This window comes from Musa acuminata, chromosome BXJ1-10 (assembly GCF_036884655.1).
Source record: "Musa acuminata AAA Group cultivar baxijiao chromosome BXJ1-10, Cavendish_Baxijiao_AAA, whole genome shotgun sequence".
Lineage (NCBI taxonomy): Eukaryota > Viridiplantae > Streptophyta > Magnoliopsida > Zingiberales > Musaceae > Musa > Musa acuminata.
The window spans coordinates 20,845,913-20,864,902 of NC_088336.1; the positions used below are offsets into that span (position 1 = coordinate 20,845,913).

Genomic DNA, 18,990 nt, shown 5'->3' on the forward strand with positions numbered 1-18,990 from the left:
TGATTGTTGTGTCAAAAAAGACGTACACCACTTTTGGATCAGTGCGCAACACTTGTGTTGTGCAGAGTGGCCAAAAGCAATAAATAAGAAAGAATTTTATATCTTTTTCTTTTATTCCATGCTGAAATCAGGTAAAATTTTATTATCGTTAACCATTTATATTATCTATATTTCTATTTAATATATTTTCTATATTTTTATTTTTATTTGTTACAGTATATCATTTATTTATTAAAAATAATTCAAACAAAAATCTTGAGAATTTTTTTTATTTCGAAATAACCATTTTCTTCTTCCCATCATTAATATTTAAAGAAATATAATAAAAATAGATACCTAATACGTAATCAAAATAAGAATAGGACTCGGTTAAATGTCTGATTCCCATATCAGAGATCTGACCCGCAATGGAATAAGAATAACATTATAGCTTAACAGTGTTGGTGTAAACAACTTAAAGCCGTGGCCTCGGGGTTGTCGCGGCTTAGTTCGGATCCGAATGATAGGGGATCTCCCTGGGACGTTTCCCGAGACCGTTGAGGCGGCCGATTGCGTTGGTCCGATCGGGACGGGGTCGCCATTTCATCGGGAGAGAACCCCCGCATGCGCCTTTAGTAGACGACCTCTGCCTTCGCACCTACACAAAGGTTGGGTTGGGGAGCTCGACCCGACCCCTTCGACGATCAAGTTAGTGGATAGTCGCAGGGGGTTTCTTTGGCTAAGTTCTCTATGTCTCCTCTTTTTCCCTCTCGGAGCGCGAGGGTTTTTATAGTGAGAATTACTGTTACCTGATGTGCTGGCTCGCAGGGAGCAGGACCGTACTTCTGGTAACATCCGACATTATCGTTGGTATGGCGTGAGGGATGAAACCTGAACAAGGCATTAATGCGTCTTGGTAGGCGTTCCGATCCACGTTGACCAGGTGCCTCATCAAATCAACAGAGGCGTGATGCCTCATCTGGTGCAGCTGATGTCACGAGTCTTATCGCAATTATTATCCTCATCAAACGGATCCTCCGATGCTTCCTCGACCCGAAATCTAGCGGGTTGGCGGCGTTCAACCCGGTCGAGGTGTATACGTACCCACCCCAACTACGAAACTCCGCGCGCCTTCCCGCCTCGGCTTCCTCCTCGAGACGAAATCAAAACCCTATACGTCTCTTCCGCTTCCCCAAAATTCATCTACTCTTTTCGGTTTCTCCAGTGGTTTATACCTGGAGAGGTCACTACCTTGGAACCCTGGATTTGCGCAACAAGTACGTTCTTGGAGCCAGTAAATAAATTCTTCGAGATTGTCGATGGGTTCGGTTTCCGATTGTTGGAACATCCGTATTCCTTGGCAAAGATCGGTTTTTTTCTGACACGCTGTTACTATTGGAGGAATATTTTGATTGAATCAGGTCGTTTTAGTTGAGAATTTGAGGGTTTTTTGAGAGTTTTGAAGCACAAGTGTGATCTCATAGGGGAAAGGTAGGTTTTTGGAAATGGAGAATATGGTTGGTCAGAGCTTGGAGGAAAGCCAGCCCGTTGATCTCTCTCTGCATCCGTCTGGCATTGTTCCCAGATTTCAGTAAGTTCCTTGCTTCCATCTCTTTCCAGAGAAAATTATTTAGTTAGTACTATAATTTGATTGCGGAAGAAAAGTTTCATATGTTTTGAAAATATCAAAGTTTATGAATCATGGGCTACACGGACCTCAAGAACTTAGCAGCAGTGTCTGACGCCCGGTATTTATATGAACAATTTGCAAATATTCTGTTATCTTTACTGCATAACTATTTTACTAGATGTCCATGGGCTCTTCCTATATGGTTCGTTGGTCTTTTTTAGGAATATTGTTTCGACGGTAAATTTGGACTGTAGGTTGGACCTTCCAGCCATAGCTATTCAGGCTCGAAATGCAGAGTACAATCCCAAGGTATGCAGAAAAAAATTGTTCAAGATCATGAAGCATATTATTTTTCGTTTTGTGATTTACTGGTTGCTTCACTATGTTTCTCGATCCTAACTGAGTTTTTTGTCTTTTTAAAGAAAGCATACTGAAAACGAGATTCCCAAATTCTTTGCTTGTGATTTGGCCTATTGATTAGGAATCTCTACCTCTAGTAAACAAGCTTCAAACTTTTGAGTCTTATATAATGTTCTCAAATCCAGAAGCATATCTGCATTGTGTAGAGTTCATGTCAGTTTGAGATGCATATACTATGACTGTTAAACAAAACTTGACTTAATTAATAATCATCTCAAGATTTCAAGTTTATTGACCATTATTTGGCACAAATATAATGGCCATTATTATATGGCTTATTTGATATCTGCATATATGTCTTTTAAAGAAAGCATACTGAATATTCCTAAGTTCTTTGCTTGTGATTTGGATTATTGATTAAGAATCTCTACCTCTAGTAAACAAGCTTCAAACTTTTGAGTCTTACATAATGTTCTCAAATCCAGAAGCATATTTGCATTGTGTAGAGTTCATGTCAGTTTGAGATGCATATACTATGACTGTTAAACAAAACTTGACTTAATTAATAATCATCTCAAGATTTCAAGTTTATTGACCATTATTTGGCACAAATATTACAGCCATTATATGGCTTATTTGATATCTGCATATCAGTCTTTTAAAGAAAGCATACTGAATATTCCTAAATTCTTTGCTTGTGATTTGGATTATTGATTAAGAATCTCTACCTCTAGTAAACAAACTTCAAACTTCAGTTTGAGATGCATACTTTTGACTATGACTGTTCAACAAAACTTGACTTAATTAATAATCATCTCAAGATTTCAAGTTTAATGACCATTATATGGCACAAGTAATCTTAGTTGACAAAAATTACTTGATAGAGCTTAGAACAAATATCTTGACATCCTTTCTAAGTGATCTTTTGGCCCATTATTTGAGTGATAATTTCATGGAACTTATATGTAGATTCTTATATGTTTGTGACCATCCATTGGTTTCTTTTAATTTGAGCATCATTGTTTTTACCTTTAACATTAATTGATTTGTGCTAAGATTTGCTGTTTGATTTTTTTTTTTCTTTTTTGTGCTATTTTAGCGTTTTGCTGCAGTCATTATGAGAATAAGAGATCCGAAAACCACAGCTTTGGTATTTGCATCTGGAAAAATGGTAGGCGGAACTTATTATGTACATATACATCACTTTTTTCTTACCTAATTTGTTCTCTTTGGTTATAGTATTTTTTATTATAATGGTTTATGCCATGATGTTATGCTATCATAATTGTTACTCATGTTGCTTATTTCTGTTGGTAGTTAGAATTTTTCTGCTTCATGCAAGAAGAAAAAAAGTTTTACGCAAGAACTCTCTACCTGCTTTTGCTCTTTTTGTTTGTTAAGGACATTATCATGCTGCAAAACTTGCAAAGCTGGTGTTTGAACAGGAAAAGAATAAAGTATCTGTTAAAATACAAAGATAACCTGGTCCTGCGCCCTTGTGAAATATTTGTATCATATGTATGTTTGGCTTAAATGGCATAAAAGAAAACGATAAGTATAGAATAACAATGTTACTTTGGTCAGATGAAGTTTCGAACCTTCAATCTTTTGGTAAAATGAGAGCTGCAATTTTTTGTTTAAACATACATTGAAATCATGACCTCTAAAAAAGTGCTTCCCTTATGCATCATGGACAAGTAACAAAAGAATGTCATGCTAATTTAATTGATTGGCATTTGCAATACACAGTTCTTGCTTTTCTTGTATTTTTATCTTATATGATGTAATTTCTGTTGTCTTAAGGTTTATAACCATGCAAAAAATTGCATATCTGAAGGTTTACGATTATAGGCTTTTTTTGTATCCCTTGAGTGCTAATCTCTGAATTATAGGATTTAATTATGATTTGTGAACATATCTTTTAACATAGTATTTCCTAGAATTTGCCTTGGTTTTTCATTTTTGATCTTGTTTTTGTTGATAAAACTGTGAAGGAATGAGCTTTTCTTGGGTTAACAGAACTTTAAAAATTATGCCTAGCTAGTTCTTATTCTGTTGACATTGCCGTGAGTACTCTCAGATTCAGATTATCTCAACCTTAGGTTTGTTTAATATACAATTGGATAAACTAAATAAATTTGCTCCAGTGTAATATCTCTGAGTGATATTGGAAACTCATGTTACTATTTCAGTTAAAGAATCTATCATCTTTCATGATCTTTTTATCCTTTGATAAAACATTGGTGCTTGTGATCTATGATGAGGATTACAATGAAGATTTTGCTCTTTTTGTCAGGTTTGTACAGGAGCAAAGAGCGAGCAGCAATCAAACCTTGCAGCGCGGAAGGTAGTGATTACTTTGATGATATTATCCATTCTCAAAATTGGACCTTATGCTTACAGTATGAATTTTAGAGTTTATTAGCTGGTTTGTAACCTGTGCAAAGAGCAATGTTAGATTATTATCATTAAAATCACTGATGTTATCACTTCTTCTGGTTTTCAGTATGCTCGTATCATCCAGAAGATAGGTTTCCCAGTTAAATTTGAGGTATTTAGTCATGTAATTGAAGTTCCTGGTGTTTTCTACTTTCCCCCTCCCTTTTTTTATATTATATCTCCTTAGATTTCTATTGTTTTTCGTTGTGGCATATAGAATTTCAAGATCCAGAACATTGTTGGTTCATGCGATGTAAAATTTCCTATAAGGCTTGAGGGCCTTGCCTATTCTCATCAATCTTTCTGTACTGTAAGTTCATTCTTTTATACGCTCAAGAAAAATTTATTTCAGTTGTATCTTCATACGGTTTCTTCTTCTCCATTCCAATTTTCTTTGGTTTCATAGTGCAAACACATTATACTATTCCCACTTTAGGCCCAGATACCATGCTCATGGGTTATTAATCAATCTAAATTAGTAGGTTGGTCAAAATCAGGATGCTGCATCTATTAAACTAACTCCAGTATGAACACATGTAATTGCTCTCCTGAGGTTGATACTATATCAAATATGATGAACCAACAGAGTTTTGTAACATTTGCTTCCTTATCGCACTTATAGTCTTACACATTGTGGGTCTTTTTTTCTGAGAGCAGCTGCTTGTTGCCTATTAACAGTATGAACCAGAGCTCTTTCCTGGTCTGATCTATCGGATGAAACAACCAAAGGTTGTACTTCTCATTTTTGTTTCCGGAAAGATTGTCCTCACTGGTGCGAAGGTGATGTTCTCAATGCTAAAATTCAAATGTAACGTTGCATTATAGATATCTACACCTTTATTCATGATATTTGATCTGATTTAGGTGAGAGATGACATATACACTGCATTCGAGAGTATCTATCCAGTCCTTAAAGAATTCATGAAGATATCAACGGTATGGAAGATTGTTGCAATACAATATGTGCATGCTCACATTAAAATAGAAAACTTGTGTGACTCAAAACAATATTGGCCTAGTGATAATCAGCGATTTAAAAAGGCGCTCGGGCGAGGCGAGGCGAGGCCCGAGCGCATCGCTAATCTCCCAGGCGGCGCGCTTCAAACAGGCGCCGCCTGGGCGCTTGCCCGAGCCCAGGCGCTGGGCACTTCGGGCGAGCGCCTGGGTTAACCAAGGCGACCGAACCAGGATTTTAGCTCTGGTTCGGTCCTGGTTCGGTCTCCGATGGTTAGTTGGTTCAATCGAATCAACTAAAACTGCTATAAGTGACAACCAAACCCTAACCCACGTCGCTGCCGCTCCCGATCCCGATCCCGCTGCTCGCCGCTGTCACTGCTCGCAAATGCTGCCGCTGTCGCCGCTCGCCGCTGTCGCTGCTCGCAAACGCTGCCACTGTTGCCGCTCGCGCCTCCCACTCTCGCTCCTGCTCCTGCTAGGCCAAGCATAGAATTTGGTGTTGCTTGAAACCGTTTCAACAAATGATTTATAGCCATTGGTAGAAATGGAACCATCTGTCAGTAATGCTGTTAGCTATACTTTAATCTTTTGTTTGATGAAGCATCTTTAAATACTTTCAAACGTTTATTGCTATGCAATTGGTGAAGATACTCAAAAGAAGTCTGCAGAGATGGTTACTTATAATCCAAAATCATCAACATCAGCAGATAATTTTAGTTCTTTTGTGTTTTTGCTTCCATGATAAGTCAATATTAGTTTTTCCAGTATTGTTGGAGTGGTCTTTGACCACAACTGCTGCATCTTTTATATTCATACATGTTTCTGTGGTGCATTTGCTGATTGATGCATTGTGTGTATGTAGTTTGGTGAACTGTTTAATTAAAAACATGGTTGCCATTATCATTCCAATAGCCATGACGAAGACTTTTCTTACAGTTTATTGGAGTTGGGTATTGGAAACATATCTAGAATGTCTCACTAATGGATTTCTCTTTTCTCCGCCTCATGGTTATGTTTATTTTTCAGTTCATGAAAGATCTTCTAAATTCCTTTTTCTTTTCCCTTTCCCACCAAATTTATCTCTTATGATATTTTAGTAAATTCTCATTTCCATTATATCGTTGTATGCAGACACAATCAGGACAATGAAGCAGGTCCAAGTGGCCTTTTGATAAGTTGCTATAATCCATCGACTGTACATATGAAGGATCGTTTAGGTAGATGCTAGAGCTCATTAAAGACTTGTGAATTCTGGTTCTTATTGAGAGTTTGTGTAGAATTTTATCGTACAAATTATAATCAATAAAAGTCACTTCTCTTGTTAAAAAATTGTTGCTTTGGGCTTTTGATTCTACATGACAGAAAAATCTGTAGAGTCACTACTTACTCTGATTTGTCATTTGGCTCATCTCCAGCATAAGACCAATTCATGATCTCAAGCATTCATTGACTGGAAATGTAGATAGCCAATTGATAATGCAGCCTTTGGTTTCCTTTCATCATCAAGAGAAATTTTCTGAGTCTGAATAGCCAATCTAACTTACCCATTTCCGTTCTGTTGAAATAAATCACTGTACAGATCATTAAAGTAAATGATTACACCCTACTCTGTTGCCAAGTTATGACACTTCATCATAAAATCTATCTCTTGGCCTTATCTAGTCCATTGTGGCAAGATATTTCTTGTGAAATGTCTTAAAAAGATACACCCTTTCTTTGATACAGAAGACACAAAAATCTATCTCTTGGCCTTATCTGGTCCATTGTGGCAAGATATTTCTTTTGAAATGTATTGAAAAGATAAGATACACCCTAAAGACACAAAGGGAGGAAAGAAAATTCTAGTCATCACTTGGCCAATTTATGAGGCAGTTGGTACTTTTTACTCAAGTCAACAAATCTTTTGGAAAACTGAAACAGTGGTTCAAATAGATTGCCCTACAGAAGTGCAAGAAGACTAGTGACTTGTTGGTGCAGTTCCCCAAATCCAATTCCATTTCCTGTCTTTAATGCAAGGATAAGTTTTCATGTCCCACCATAAAAACATGGTGCAAATCAAGCTTATATTTCTTCCAGCTATAAAATTTCTCCTACATTAAGCCTTCCCTTCCAACAGCACCCACTCACTAGCTATCACTACTTAAACACCATAATTCACATACTAAGTTCCCCTCCAAAGAAAGCAGGAGTAGCCATGGAGGTTGAGTCAGTCAAGTGTGAGTGCTGCGGGCTGCAAGAGGAATGCACCGAGGGCTACATAAGAAGTGTGAAGGCCAGTTTCGACGGCAAATGGCTGTGTGGACTCTGCTCTGAGGTGGTGAGAGATGAGTCAAGCAGGGAGAGGAAGAAGAGCAATGCAGTGGAGGAGGCTATAAGGGATCACATGTTCTTCTGCAGTAAATCTACGTCGAATCCAGCAGTTGGGGTGGCTGATGGCATGAGACAGATGCTGAGGAGGAGGTCCGGAGAGTACGAATCTACATCGAAGCCACCTGCAGTAGCATCTCCAAAGAAATATGGAAGGATGGGTAACTCATCTCAAGTAGGAGAGGAGAACTCAGCGTTGTTCTACTGAGTAGTCTTAGCTTTTTGTGGCTGAGAAGTTTCTTTTCTTTCATTTCTCTTCTTTGTTTCCTTTGTCGTGCTGCTTCTCTGCAATGAAAAGAGGATTTGCTCAATGAAGCAGACACATTCTGAGGATTGCATGAATGTTTCAATACATTTGCAGGTGTTGCATTTGAATTGAATGACTGAGCTTTGTCTGATGAGTGATGAGAAGTCTAGTTTCTGATGCGTTGATGGCCAATCAAAAACCTTTTTATTATTTTCCATGGAAATACAAATTATTTATGTTCCAATTACCAGATTCTGACTGACTGACTGACTCTTCATCAAAACTTTCATTGGACAATTCTGAAAAGCCTTTTATTTACCTTTACTTCTGATACCCTTTTTCTGGACACTTTGTACTGATTTGTTCCTTTCTCTTCATTTATGTAAAATTTCAGTTATTTCAATTTGGGCACTAATAATTTATTGGAAATATTTTAAACTTTTGTTTGTTCCTAATCCAAAGCCTGAATTCTGAGCACTCAGATTTCCCCTCCTTATGTATTATTGGATTATGTAGCTGTGTATGACAACAAACAATGCTGAAAAGATTTGAGGAACAAAATCTAAATGCTGCCCCATTTAGATTTGGTAATCAAGGTGTCTAAGTGGCCTTGAAATCATCATGATGCAAAGGCCAGGTTGATTATAAAGTAAGGCAACAAGAGCCCCATTGTTGCATCAATCAGTGCCCATTAGGTTCCACAGTGAGGAAGCATGATTGCTTCTACTTGCAAATCATTGACCATGTTCCATTTACCTAATAAAAGGAGTTGCTGGTGTCACTAACAGAGAAAGCATCTGCTGCCATTACCCCCACCTACTGCAGTAATGTGTTCCTCAGAATCAAACATTGTTCATGAGATGGAAAAGATCACAAGAAGTCACTAGAAGAAAAGGAGGCATGGACAAAAGTTTTAGATTCCTTATTTTTTTCCCCAGTGAATTAAGCCAAAGTAAAAGATTCTTTTTTTGTTGTTGTTGAGGATATTGGATTATTTGCAACCCATCCAAGGCTTCATCACATCAAACATACATGAGATGGAATTAGTTTCTCAATTCCCCTTTGAAATTTCTTATCATTTTGACCAAATTTTTTGGATTATTTTGAGTCAGTGACATGTGAAAGGGGGACTGTGACAGAAATTAAATTGCAGGTTCTTATCCACATCAGAACGTTTAATGGTCTCTTTCAGCGAGCAGTTCATCGCATTCTTTTCTATTAAATGAGATGATATTTTACCTCCAACCTTAACCTTCTCTCTTACGCTGACTAAGCTCCACGTCGGAAACAGATCTACTACAAGATTGCTTATCTGCATAATTTCTTGTATCCATTCTCCAATGAACAGTCGATTAGGAGAAGTCGGTTCAGACCGGTCAACTATGACTCCTCTGTCGCACAGATACCGCTGAAGAGACCTATCACTACACACTAAAAACGAAGAACGACAATGATATGCTAACAATACAATCCTTCATCCATTACATTATGAGATCACATTAATCCGATCAGTCCGAGCTATCACTCTCATGGCCAGCCAAGTGAAGATGATGGGGGTGCTGAAAGAGTTACGTTTGCTTGGAGGACTTAATGAATCCAACATGAATCAATCACATTGAAAGGTTCAAACATATACTGTGGACACAATGAATCCTTCCTTGCCGATTTCCACTTGTTTAAGGTCAAAACCAACTCACAATGAAACATTTGAGATTCACCTTGAATTACTGGTTGACAATGGCTGATAAGAGTAGGAGTGGGAAATAATTCAGCAAGTTATCAGTGAACGATGTCATGAAACATTAGATAATTCAGCTACACCGAAACAGTACTCGAAAGGAAATAAGCAAATAAGCAAATTACTTTGACTAAAATACTTTCTGTCGCAAATAACTCGCCCTTGTTTCAAGATAGTATGGATTTGCGATTGTGAAAAAGTACGAGTTTGATGAACACAAAAAGGAGAAGAGCATTTAAAACTAACACCACATCAAATCATGTCCGGACCACAAATTGGCGTACACGATCTCATCAGCCATATAGTCCAGGTGGGTTAACCTGCTTGAGGAAACATAGTAACCATCTCAGGCTGCAGAAACACCTGCATCTTTGATTGATTCACGCCAAGCATATTCTCTAGCTCCATCCTTGTCGACAATCTTGATCACAAAGTTTGGAGGAGCAACAACCAGTCTGGATCGGATTTCAATGATACACTTGTCAACTAAGTCAATAGCTTCCTCTAATGACATCCCGCTCTTGTAATGTCGGTCCATCATCGATAATGTAAAATAGGATCCATAACCAAATGCGCCCTTGTCAACTTTGTGGAGAGTAGCAATGTAATCGATATAGTAGAGAGATGGGCCAATATTCTTGTCATATCCAGCCAGCAAAATATTAACAAAATATGGATTCTGGGAAACCAAGAAGACAATAAGGCTTAAAATTCATGACATCCGATCCCAAAAAAACACTGATTATAAAACAATTGAATAATTACAAAAGCAGATTCTCGAAAACAAGAGATCGGTACTTACAAGATGTGATATGAAACTCATCATTACATACTACTTACTAATGAGAAAGTTACTCACGTATCGAGTATCAGGATAATTATCTCTAGTGAATTTCATATGCGGTTAAGTGGTCGAAGATTCAAGTCCAGTTATAAGCATCTAGCATACATAGTTACGGAATAATTATATGGGAAAGAGTAACTTTTTTCTAAAAGGAAGTAGCAAGATAACTACCATTGTCTATCTAAAACAATATATAGCGCGAACAAAAACTATGCTAAACAAAAGTGGGGTAAGCATATTGGAGAAAATAAATTATTAAGATATTATCACTTAGGAAGGCACATTTTTGTGATACTGATTTACTAACGTGGAACCAAAAACTTCTTAAACCTGGTAAAATTAACGCAAACTTGTAAGATTCTATGGCTTAATGAAGAGAACTCCTTATGCTGACAAATCCATTGACGACTTCCATGTCTAACAGGTATCTAGATAGTTTGCAGCCACCAAAGGTCAAAGAGATTCAGCAAAGGTGGTTGAGATAACAAAAAAAAGCAAAGTTATAAAAGTGTTTTGTGGTGAAAAAGAAATTTGTAAAATTAAGAGACTCTTGCATGGGTTCCAATAAAGGTTCAACATTGTAAATAAGGGATGTTTTTGCAGGCCAATGTTAAGCTGCAGTGGAGGTTGCCTCAGATCTCTATGTTGTTTGAGATTTGGCAGCTGCTGAGTGACTCGAGCAGTCCTATTTTTAGTTTCTTTTTCCAATTTTTGATGAAAGCTCAAATGCTAAGGCAAAATTAGTGGTTAACTTGAAACTCTGAAAGAGATTATTCCATTTTGGTTGATGGCATGAGGTTTTGGTTATAACTCCTGACACTAACCTCTTTTAGAAGCATGTTGTGTGCATTTTGCTTAAATATAACACACAAATTTAACATCAAGCAAATCTATCTTTACTTTTTCTTTCATGCACTGATTTAAAGCTCAGATTTTATGGAAAATGCTGGTAATTAACATGAAACTCTGAAAAGGTTTTCCCATTTTAGTATATTATTTTGCCAACTTTTACTTCAAACTCATGACCACTAACCTGCTCTAGATGCAGTTTCTCCAATTCTGACTTCAAACAAACCCACAACTTTGTGTTGCAAATGAGTTAATGGCATAATCATCTAATTCTTTTCTAGCTAATAGAATCTCAACTCCAAAATGATCACTTGCAGTTCTCAAAACTTAAGCACCTAAATCACTCGTATCTAGAGAACAACCTACCCAATTATATCATCACCCTAGTCATGTAAATCACAAATAACCTTAAAGACATAACTAAGAAAGAGAGCTGACACTAAAAGACCGATAATCCCACAATCTCATAACTGATTTGGTCGCTCAAATCACTTAGTTGGCTTCGATTTCAATGGTCAACCACATTGTCTTACCAATCAACAATCTACGTCACGAAAAAGAAAGAAGAAAGAAATTTTGTTGATTCGGTTTTCCCTAAATAGAAAAAAGAAAAGAGGAAAATTGCGCATCGCATCACAAACGACAGATCAAGGATCGATATATCGAATGGAAACCCTAGAAGGAGGGCAAACGGGGTAAGAAGGACGGACCTTGCGGAGGGCGATGGCAAGCTCGCCGCGGGTGAAGTTGGCAGTGGCGGCGGTGGTAAGCGGGATGCCATTCCGGAACTCGTAGAGGTGGACGTTCTTCTGGATGTACTCGGTGAACTGCACCCTGCCACACACAGATCACGGCCGTCGGCCGGCGAATCAGAGGGCACGGACCGACGAAGAGCGAGAAGAGAAAAACAAATGAAAGATTAAGGGGATGGGAACGGACCGGTCGCCGGCCTCGCCGGAGGCGCCGAGGAGCTTATGGGAGTCGAGGATCATGACCTTGTCCTCGTTGGACTTGTGGACGAGGATGCTGTGAACCGCGGAAGTGTCCGCCGCCACCAACGCGAAGCCGTCGCCTACCAGCCCGAACACGCACTCCATTTCTTCTCGATCTCTCTCTCCCTCTCTCTCTCCGTAGTCGGTGAAAGAGGAGGCGAAGGAGGCTTAATAGTGTCGCAAGCGATCGAGTTGCCCAAATCGGAGAGACTTGGGGCACAAGGCAATGTGGGCCGGGTCGGGTGCAAGGGCGAGACCCAATTCGGATATGGGCTTGGGCTTGGGCTCGGATTCGGATTTGAAGGGGTGTGGCTGAACCCAATTCCTAAATTAGGGGGAAAGGTCAACTTGGGTTCTTTCTATATGATTGAAAGCAATACAAAAAGATGGATCCATCTATCTTGTTTGTAAACTCAGCATTGGCAAATTATAATTCAGTGATTTGTTCCAATTTAAGACGAATATATTTTTCATATTCAATCTATGTTTAATGGTGTCGTTCTCATTTTATTTTTATGTAAAAATAATCTCGAATGACATCACATTAAGTGTCTTAATAAGAGGATATGATAAGAAATACGCACATTCGGTACACTATAATATAAGGGTTTAGCATGACGAAATTTTGATTAACTAAAAATAATGATAATATTATATGATATAATTTTGATCTAATAAAATCCATATATCCAAACTATGAGTGTTCAAACACTTTCGAACCGTAATATTAAGGGCTAAATTGAATCCAACTAAAAAAATGGTTCAGTTTGAGATTAAAATACAAACTTAAAAAAACTGTTTTTTTTTTCCAGCCAGTTTGATTTGGTTTGAATCGATTAAATAAATCGACGAAGAGTATCCTCTCAAATTATAATTATTTATATTTTTAAAATTAAATTATTGATAAATCAGTTTAGACCAAATCGATTCGATTCGATTTGAACACTTGGTTTCAAACCAACATGTGAAGAGAAAAAAAATCCAAAGTGAATGCCAAAGAAAAATATGCTATGGAAGAGATATGACCAAATCTGGTCTCCCCTCATTCTTTGCAATTGCATATGTTATATCTCACATCATATCATATCATTTAACATTATCTCATATCAACAACTCCAATGGTCTTATGCAGTCTGGAAAGCAATAATGTTTGGCTCACTTGTTTCCACACCCCTCCATTTCCTGCAGCTGTTACAGTACATTACAGAAAGTGGAAAGAGAGATGAGAAAGAGAGACAAAAGAGAGCAGAAGACTCCTTGTGTGGGTTGGCGCTGGTCCCATGTTTTGTTTCCCTATCTCTCCCCCCTTTTGCATTTTGGACTCTTGTTTTGTGAACAGTAGTATAATGATAATAATGAATCATGATATCTTAAGTTTTTTTGGGTTTGTTATATGATATTTTTTTGCCAAGATTTTATATTATAACATTTAAATCATGAAAAAAATAAAGGAAAAGGAATATAATAGCTGTAATAATATCTTTTCAAGTCTTTCTATAGCTACATTGATTTGTAAAGCATGATTTTGCATAGAAAATATTTATATTTTGAATATTTATTAATTGGTATCTTATTATTATTTTTTTCAAACAGTATCCTTAGTTAAAAAAAATACTCAGACTATCTTTTAAAAAAAATTCTACCTGTTATAATGTTTTTGTTTGTTACAATATTTTTGGTCAATTCTAATGTTTTTATCATCACAACAAATAATGATTGAGTTAGTCAAAATAAGATACTCCAAACCAAAACCATTCGAGATCTACTTAATTAAATTAGTTTTTAATTTAAGTAATTTAAATATATAAAATTTTTAACTGAATCTGTTCAATTCGGTGAATCAATTCAATTTAATTAAATAGAATCTAGAATTTTGATCCAATTAGACTAACATTCTTAAAAAATATATATCATATATTATTTTATTTTTTTAAAAAATATTAGATGTAGGTGAAAAAAAAGAATCAACAATAAGATAACACAAAGGTGAAGCTGAGTATACCAACTAAAAATCTTCTTCGATTGTAACATTGTAACAATCTTCATTTTTGAAAAATTTTATAAGGACTTATTTATAATGTAGGGACCTAATTATAAATATTAGATATGTAATATGATTTGTGAAAGATTCATATTAGTTAAAAAAAATGATGGACATGTGTCACTAGCTAACATAATGGTGCCACCTAAGTTGGTTCTATGTATAACATCTAAGCCTCTTTTATGTATGCTTGCCACCTTGTAACTCTTTTGTTAGCCAAACTTAAGTAATTAGATGAAAGATTAAAGAAAAACTTAAGAGCTGCAACGCCAACTTGGTTGAGAGAAGAAAGGAAAAGGAATTGAAGCAGGAGAAGAAGCTTTGCCTTAGCTTGAGATTTTGCATCAATTTTACATCTTTGGGACTCAAATTTATTTAAGCAAGTGTTCTATAGAATTTTTGATATCTGATTTCATTTTAATTCTAAAAACTTTAGGAGATTTTGACTTCATACTTGATTATTCTATCGTTTGAGAATAAAACTGTAAATTTAAATTTTTTTGAGATTTGACCTTTATGTATTTTCTAAGCCTAACTTTCTGCACAGAATTATGATTTTGGAAAAACCAAATGAATCCGAAAATAGACTCATAGATCTTTCTTTTGATATTAAGGTTAATAAATTTATAGTCTATTTGACTATCAAAACTATTATTTTAATTGATCATATGAAATCTATAAAACAGTCAGTTTTAACCTTTTCGTACTCTATTGTTTATAACTCTTTGTTAAAAACTCTGATCTATGTAAAATATGATTTATCAAAATTTAGACTCATAGATCTTTTTGTATATATCTGATTTGAATGATTTGGAGCATAAATTGCTATTGATTCATCTATTCAAATTAACTTATGAATTCTGTAAAATAGAGATAATGTTATCTGACATTTGGTTACTAAACTGTTGATAACTCAATGTTGGAATCTTCAATTCATACAAAACTTAATTTATCTAAATTTAGATTAATACATCTTTTGAATGATCTATATTTTGGGCAAATTAGAGTATAATTCATTATCTAAATAATTCATATAATATGCCTATCAAATTATGTTAGAATCGAGCTTTGATCGATTTCACCTATTCTTGTTTCATCTCTTTGGAAATTGATTTCAACCAACATCCTTAGTTCAGTTGAGCTTTACATTATTGCTTTAAATTCTTGTATACTCTTGTCTCATAAGTATTTTTATACCTGAATTTATTATGTAAAGTTCATGTTTGTATCGTAATGTTTTGTATATACACATGCATTTCGTTGTTCCGTATGTATTTTCGATATATCTCAGTTTATTGTTCACAATATCCTTTTGTATTCTAGTGTTTATAAGATTATTTAGACCTTTACTAGAAATAATAAAGAGATTATATGGACCTTTGCTAGAAATGATAAAGAGATTGTCTAGACCTTTACTAGAAATGATAAAAGGTGTGTGCTAAGAGCCCACGATGCTCTAGATTATGTTTGAGATCTCACTTCACCTTCTATCTGTTTGATATGATATCCAGAGCTTTATTTATATGCTTCTATATGTGATTTGGATAAGAATGGAAATGCTTCCTATGCCATTGATATACTCCGAAATGTTTCATTTGTTTTTTATATGCTCCAAAACATTCCATACACCATTAATATGTTCCGAAATGTTTCATTTGTCATTGATATGCTCCAAAATGCTTCATATGTCGTTGATATGTTTTGAAGTATTTCATCTGTTATTGATATATTCTAAAATATTTTATTTGTTATTGATATACTCCGAAATATTTCATACATCCTTGATATGCTCCGAAATACTTCTATGCCATTGATATGCTCCGTAACATTTCATATGCTATTGATATGCTCCAAAATATTTCCTATGCTATTGATATACTTCGAAATGCTTCATATGCCATTGATATGTTCTGAAGTATTTCATCCGTCATTGATATGTTTCGAAATGTTTCATTACGTCAATGATTTGCTCTAATTAGTCTTTACTTCCTTGTTATGAATAAAACATGCTTTGAATAAAATGACATTATAAATTCTGCATTCGTTGAGCGGTTGTCTATGAACTCTTGTATCCCTGCTTTATATTTGGTACCTTGTTTGCTTTGAAACTATCATTTTTCTCCATTGATATATTAGTCACTTACTGAGCTCTATGTGATCACCCTATTGCTATATAAAATTTTCAGGATAGCTTGTCACATGCTAGAATATTTAAATTGAGCTACGACAGTAGAAAGCTAGAAGACTTTGGGCGAACCTTCAGTGGATGATATGTTTTTATTGTATAAGTACATTTGATGTCTAATGGAATGTTGATGGTAAATCTGAACTTATGAGTTTTGTAAAAGTTTAATGAACCTCTTATGTTAGGATTTTGGAGTGTTAAGTTAATTTGTATATTGATATGAGCATATGATAAATATTGATTTTGTAATTTTGTAGAATCCCACACTTGTGGATTTATGATGTGATTATTGTCTTAGTGAGTTGGTCTTAGATATTAAAATTCATCGAGTAACGTGATATATGGATTTAAACTGTACAGGTTTTATGAATTATGAAATTATAAATGTGAATGACTGCGAATGTTGTCTCAGTGTCCTCAAATGTGTGATTGAATCTTAGAATGAATTATTTATTAAATTTTAATATTATCAATTTGGAAGGCGTGATAAACATATTAATCGATCACACTCTACTATTAGCATCATTGAGTTTAATAATAATAATAATAATAATAATAATAATAATAATAATAATAATATATGATGAATGCATCTTTTTCATCGAGACACTCCAACCAACATGAATACTTAAGACTTGTTAACAACATACTTAGAAAGATGAAAATATGAATTTAAAAAATTATTTTTTTTAATCCGTTCAAATCGATTAATCAAATTGACAAAGATTATCCTCCCAAATTAAAATTCAATTTCAATTGAATTTGGGTTCAATTCGATTTGAACTCTTGTTTCCAAACCATCAAGTAAAAAAAATGAAAGTACATACCAAAGAAGAATATGCTACAGAAGAGATGGAACCAAATGCCAATAATTTCTCTATCTCCCATTATTATTCTTTGTAATTGCAGATGTAATATCACATCATATCAAATCACTTCACATTATGTTATATCATATCATATTCTTTATGTTATCATCAACAACTCCAATGGTTTTATGCAGTATGGAAAGCAATAATGTGTTTGACTCACTTGTTTCCCCACCCCTCCATTTCCTGTAGCTGTTTCAGTACATTCCAGAAAGTGGAAAGAGAGAGAGACAAAGGGAGGAGAAGACCACTTCTGTGGGTTTTGGTGCTGGTCCCATGTTTTGTTTCCCTTCTCTCCCTCTTTTTCTTTTTGCATTTTAGACTCTTTCTTGTGAACAGTAATATAATAATAATGAATCATGATATCTTAATTTTTTGGGTTTCTCATATGAATAATTTTTACTAGGATTTTATATTATATAATATATTTAATTAAATGAAAAAAACATTTAAATTATGAAAAAAAAATGGAAGAGGAACATAGCTGCAATAAAATCTTTTCAAGTCTTTCTACAGCTACATTGATTCATAATGGATGATTTTCATAGAAAATATTTATTTTATTTTTTAAAAAAATATCTTTACTTTAAAAAAATATTTAAACTGTTCCTAATTTTTTTTTGGCTTGTTATAGTATTTTTGTAAGTTCTAGTGTTTTTATCACCACAATAAAAATATTATAAAATATATTTAAAAACACTACAAATGAGCCAAATAGAATCAAACTATACTAGAAATAATTTAATGTAATTATTTATAATAGTTTATGAATAAGATCATTCAAGTAAAAATAAAAAAAATTTATTATATTGTTTTAATCACCACAATAAAAACATTATAAATGATCAAAATGAACTCTTAATTTCAACCAAACCAACTACAAGTTATAAGTCTATGAAAAATGACAATTAATGGGACACAACATAATGTTACTTTTAATATTTTTCTATTCTTAGTACCCCAATAAAAATATTATAAACACTACTAAAAATTACTATAACGAGTCAAATGAGAATACTATAATAGTTTAAAATTGATAAAAAAAATAGCAAGAAATTTTGGCAAAATTTTTTTAGGGATATTTTAAGTTTTTAAAATTAAGGATATTATTTGAGAAAAATCAAAATGAAAGATACTGTTTGAAAAATACCTAAAATATAAATATTTTCTACCAAAATCGTCCATTCATAAATGCTTTATATGTGTATATATCACATGCCACTACAAAGCTTCTTAATCATCAATATGTTTGATTGACATAGACTTTATGACTTTATGTTGCATGAGAATGAAATTATATTTACTTGTTCTTTTTGGTTTGACCATATGATCTGATAGGTAGTAATATATTATAGCGTTGTTGAAGGTACGCCTAGCAAGCAAACAACAAAGTAGATTGGAGGGGACTTCTCTTGACATTGATTGCACATGTTCAAAGGAAAGACAAAGGAACAACAACAATTGGATGCTCATTATTAGCTTGCCATGTTAGG

The 18,990-nt window shown here is 34.7% G+C and overlaps 3 protein-coding genes across 5 annotated transcripts; 2 read left to right on the forward strand and 1 right to left on the reverse strand.

Moving 5' to 3' along the window:
* The first annotated feature begins 1,126 nt into the window (after positions 1-1,126).
* Positions 1,127-6,596, forward strand: LOC135595433 (TATA-box-binding protein 1-like). Of its 3 annotated transcripts, none has more exons than XM_065086325.1 (9): positions 1,127-1,256; positions 1,464-1,570; positions 1,831-1,918; positions 3,069-3,140; positions 4,266-4,316; positions 4,476-4,520; positions 4,626-4,718; positions 5,087-5,188; positions 5,273-5,728. In XM_065086325.1, exons 2-9 carry the CDS (start codon positions 1,485-1,487, stop codon positions 5,576-5,578), a joined length of 843 nt encoding a protein of 280 aa, XP_064942397.1. In that variant the 5' UTR covers positions 1,127-1,256; positions 1,464-1,484; the 3' UTR covers positions 5,579-5,728. The 3 variants fall into 3 exon arrangements, with proteins under 3 accessions (XP_064942397.1, XP_064942398.1, XP_064942396.1); XM_065086326.1 differs by lacking the exon at positions 1,127-1,256 and adding an exon at positions 6,497-6,596 and having other exon boundaries at positions 1,347-1,570; positions 5,273-5,344; XM_065086324.1 differs by lacking the exon at positions 1,127-1,256 and having other exon boundaries at positions 1,347-1,570.
* A 963-nt stretch (positions 6,597-7,559) lies between these two features.
* Positions 7,560-8,119, forward strand: LOC135594757 (uncharacterized). The gene is made up of 2 exons (XM_065085267.1): positions 7,560-7,893; positions 8,094-8,119. Exons 1-2 carry the CDS (start codon positions 7,560-7,562, stop codon positions 8,117-8,119), a joined length of 360 nt encoding a protein of 119 aa, XP_064941339.1.
* A 1,703-nt stretch (positions 8,120-9,822) lies between these two features.
* Positions 9,823-12,565, reverse strand: LOC135595434 (proteasome subunit beta type-2-B-like). Its single transcript, XM_065086327.1, has 3 exons — positions 12,350-12,565; positions 12,121-12,244; positions 9,823-10,396 (listed from the first exon to the last, which is right to left on the reverse strand). Exons 1-3 carry the CDS (start codon positions 12,505-12,507, stop codon positions 10,064-10,066), a joined length of 615 nt encoding a protein of 204 aa, XP_064942399.1. The 5' UTR covers positions 12,508-12,565; the 3' UTR covers positions 9,823-10,063.
* Between the last annotated feature and the right edge of the window lie 6,425 nt (positions 12,566-18,990).

What these genes read in the sequence shown, in the direction of transcription:
- LOC135595434 (XM_065086327.1), bottom strand. Translation starts at nt 12,507, where the DNA reads ATGGAGTGCGTGTTCGGGCTGGTAGGCGACGGCTTCGCGTTGGTGGCG. An exon ending in TCCGGCGAGGCCGGCGACCG is followed by an intron (nt 12,245 to 12,349) that starts GTCCGTTCCCAT and finishes TGTGTGTGGCAG; the next exon opens with GGTGCAGTTCACCGAGTACA. An exon ending in TTGCCATCGCCCTCCGCAAG is followed by an intron (nt 10,397 to 12,120) that starts GTCCGTCCTTCT and finishes TTGGTTTCCCAG; the next exon opens with AATCCATATTTTGTTAATAT.
- LOC135594757 (XM_065085267.1), top strand. Translation starts at nt 7,560, where the DNA reads ATGGAGGTTGAGTCAGTCAAGTGTGAGTGCTGCGGGCTGCAAGAGGAA. An exon ending in AAAGAAATATGGAAGGATGG is followed by an intron (nt 7,894 to 8,093) that starts GTAACTCATCTC and finishes ATACATTTGCAG; the next exon opens with GTGTTGCATTTGAATTGAAT.
- LOC135595433 (XM_065086325.1), top strand. Translation starts at nt 1,485, where the DNA reads ATGGAGAATATGGTTGGTCAGAGCTTGGAGGAAAGCCAGCCCGTTGAT. An exon ending in CAAACCTTGCAGCGCGGAAG is followed by an intron (nt 4,317 to 4,475) that starts GTAGTGATTACT and finishes TCTGGTTTTCAG; the next exon opens with TATGCTCGTATCATCCAGAA. An exon ending in TTGTCCTCACTGGTGCGAAG is followed by an intron (nt 5,189 to 5,272) that starts GTGATGTTCTCA and finishes GATCTGATTTAG; the next exon opens with GTGAGAGATGACATATACAC.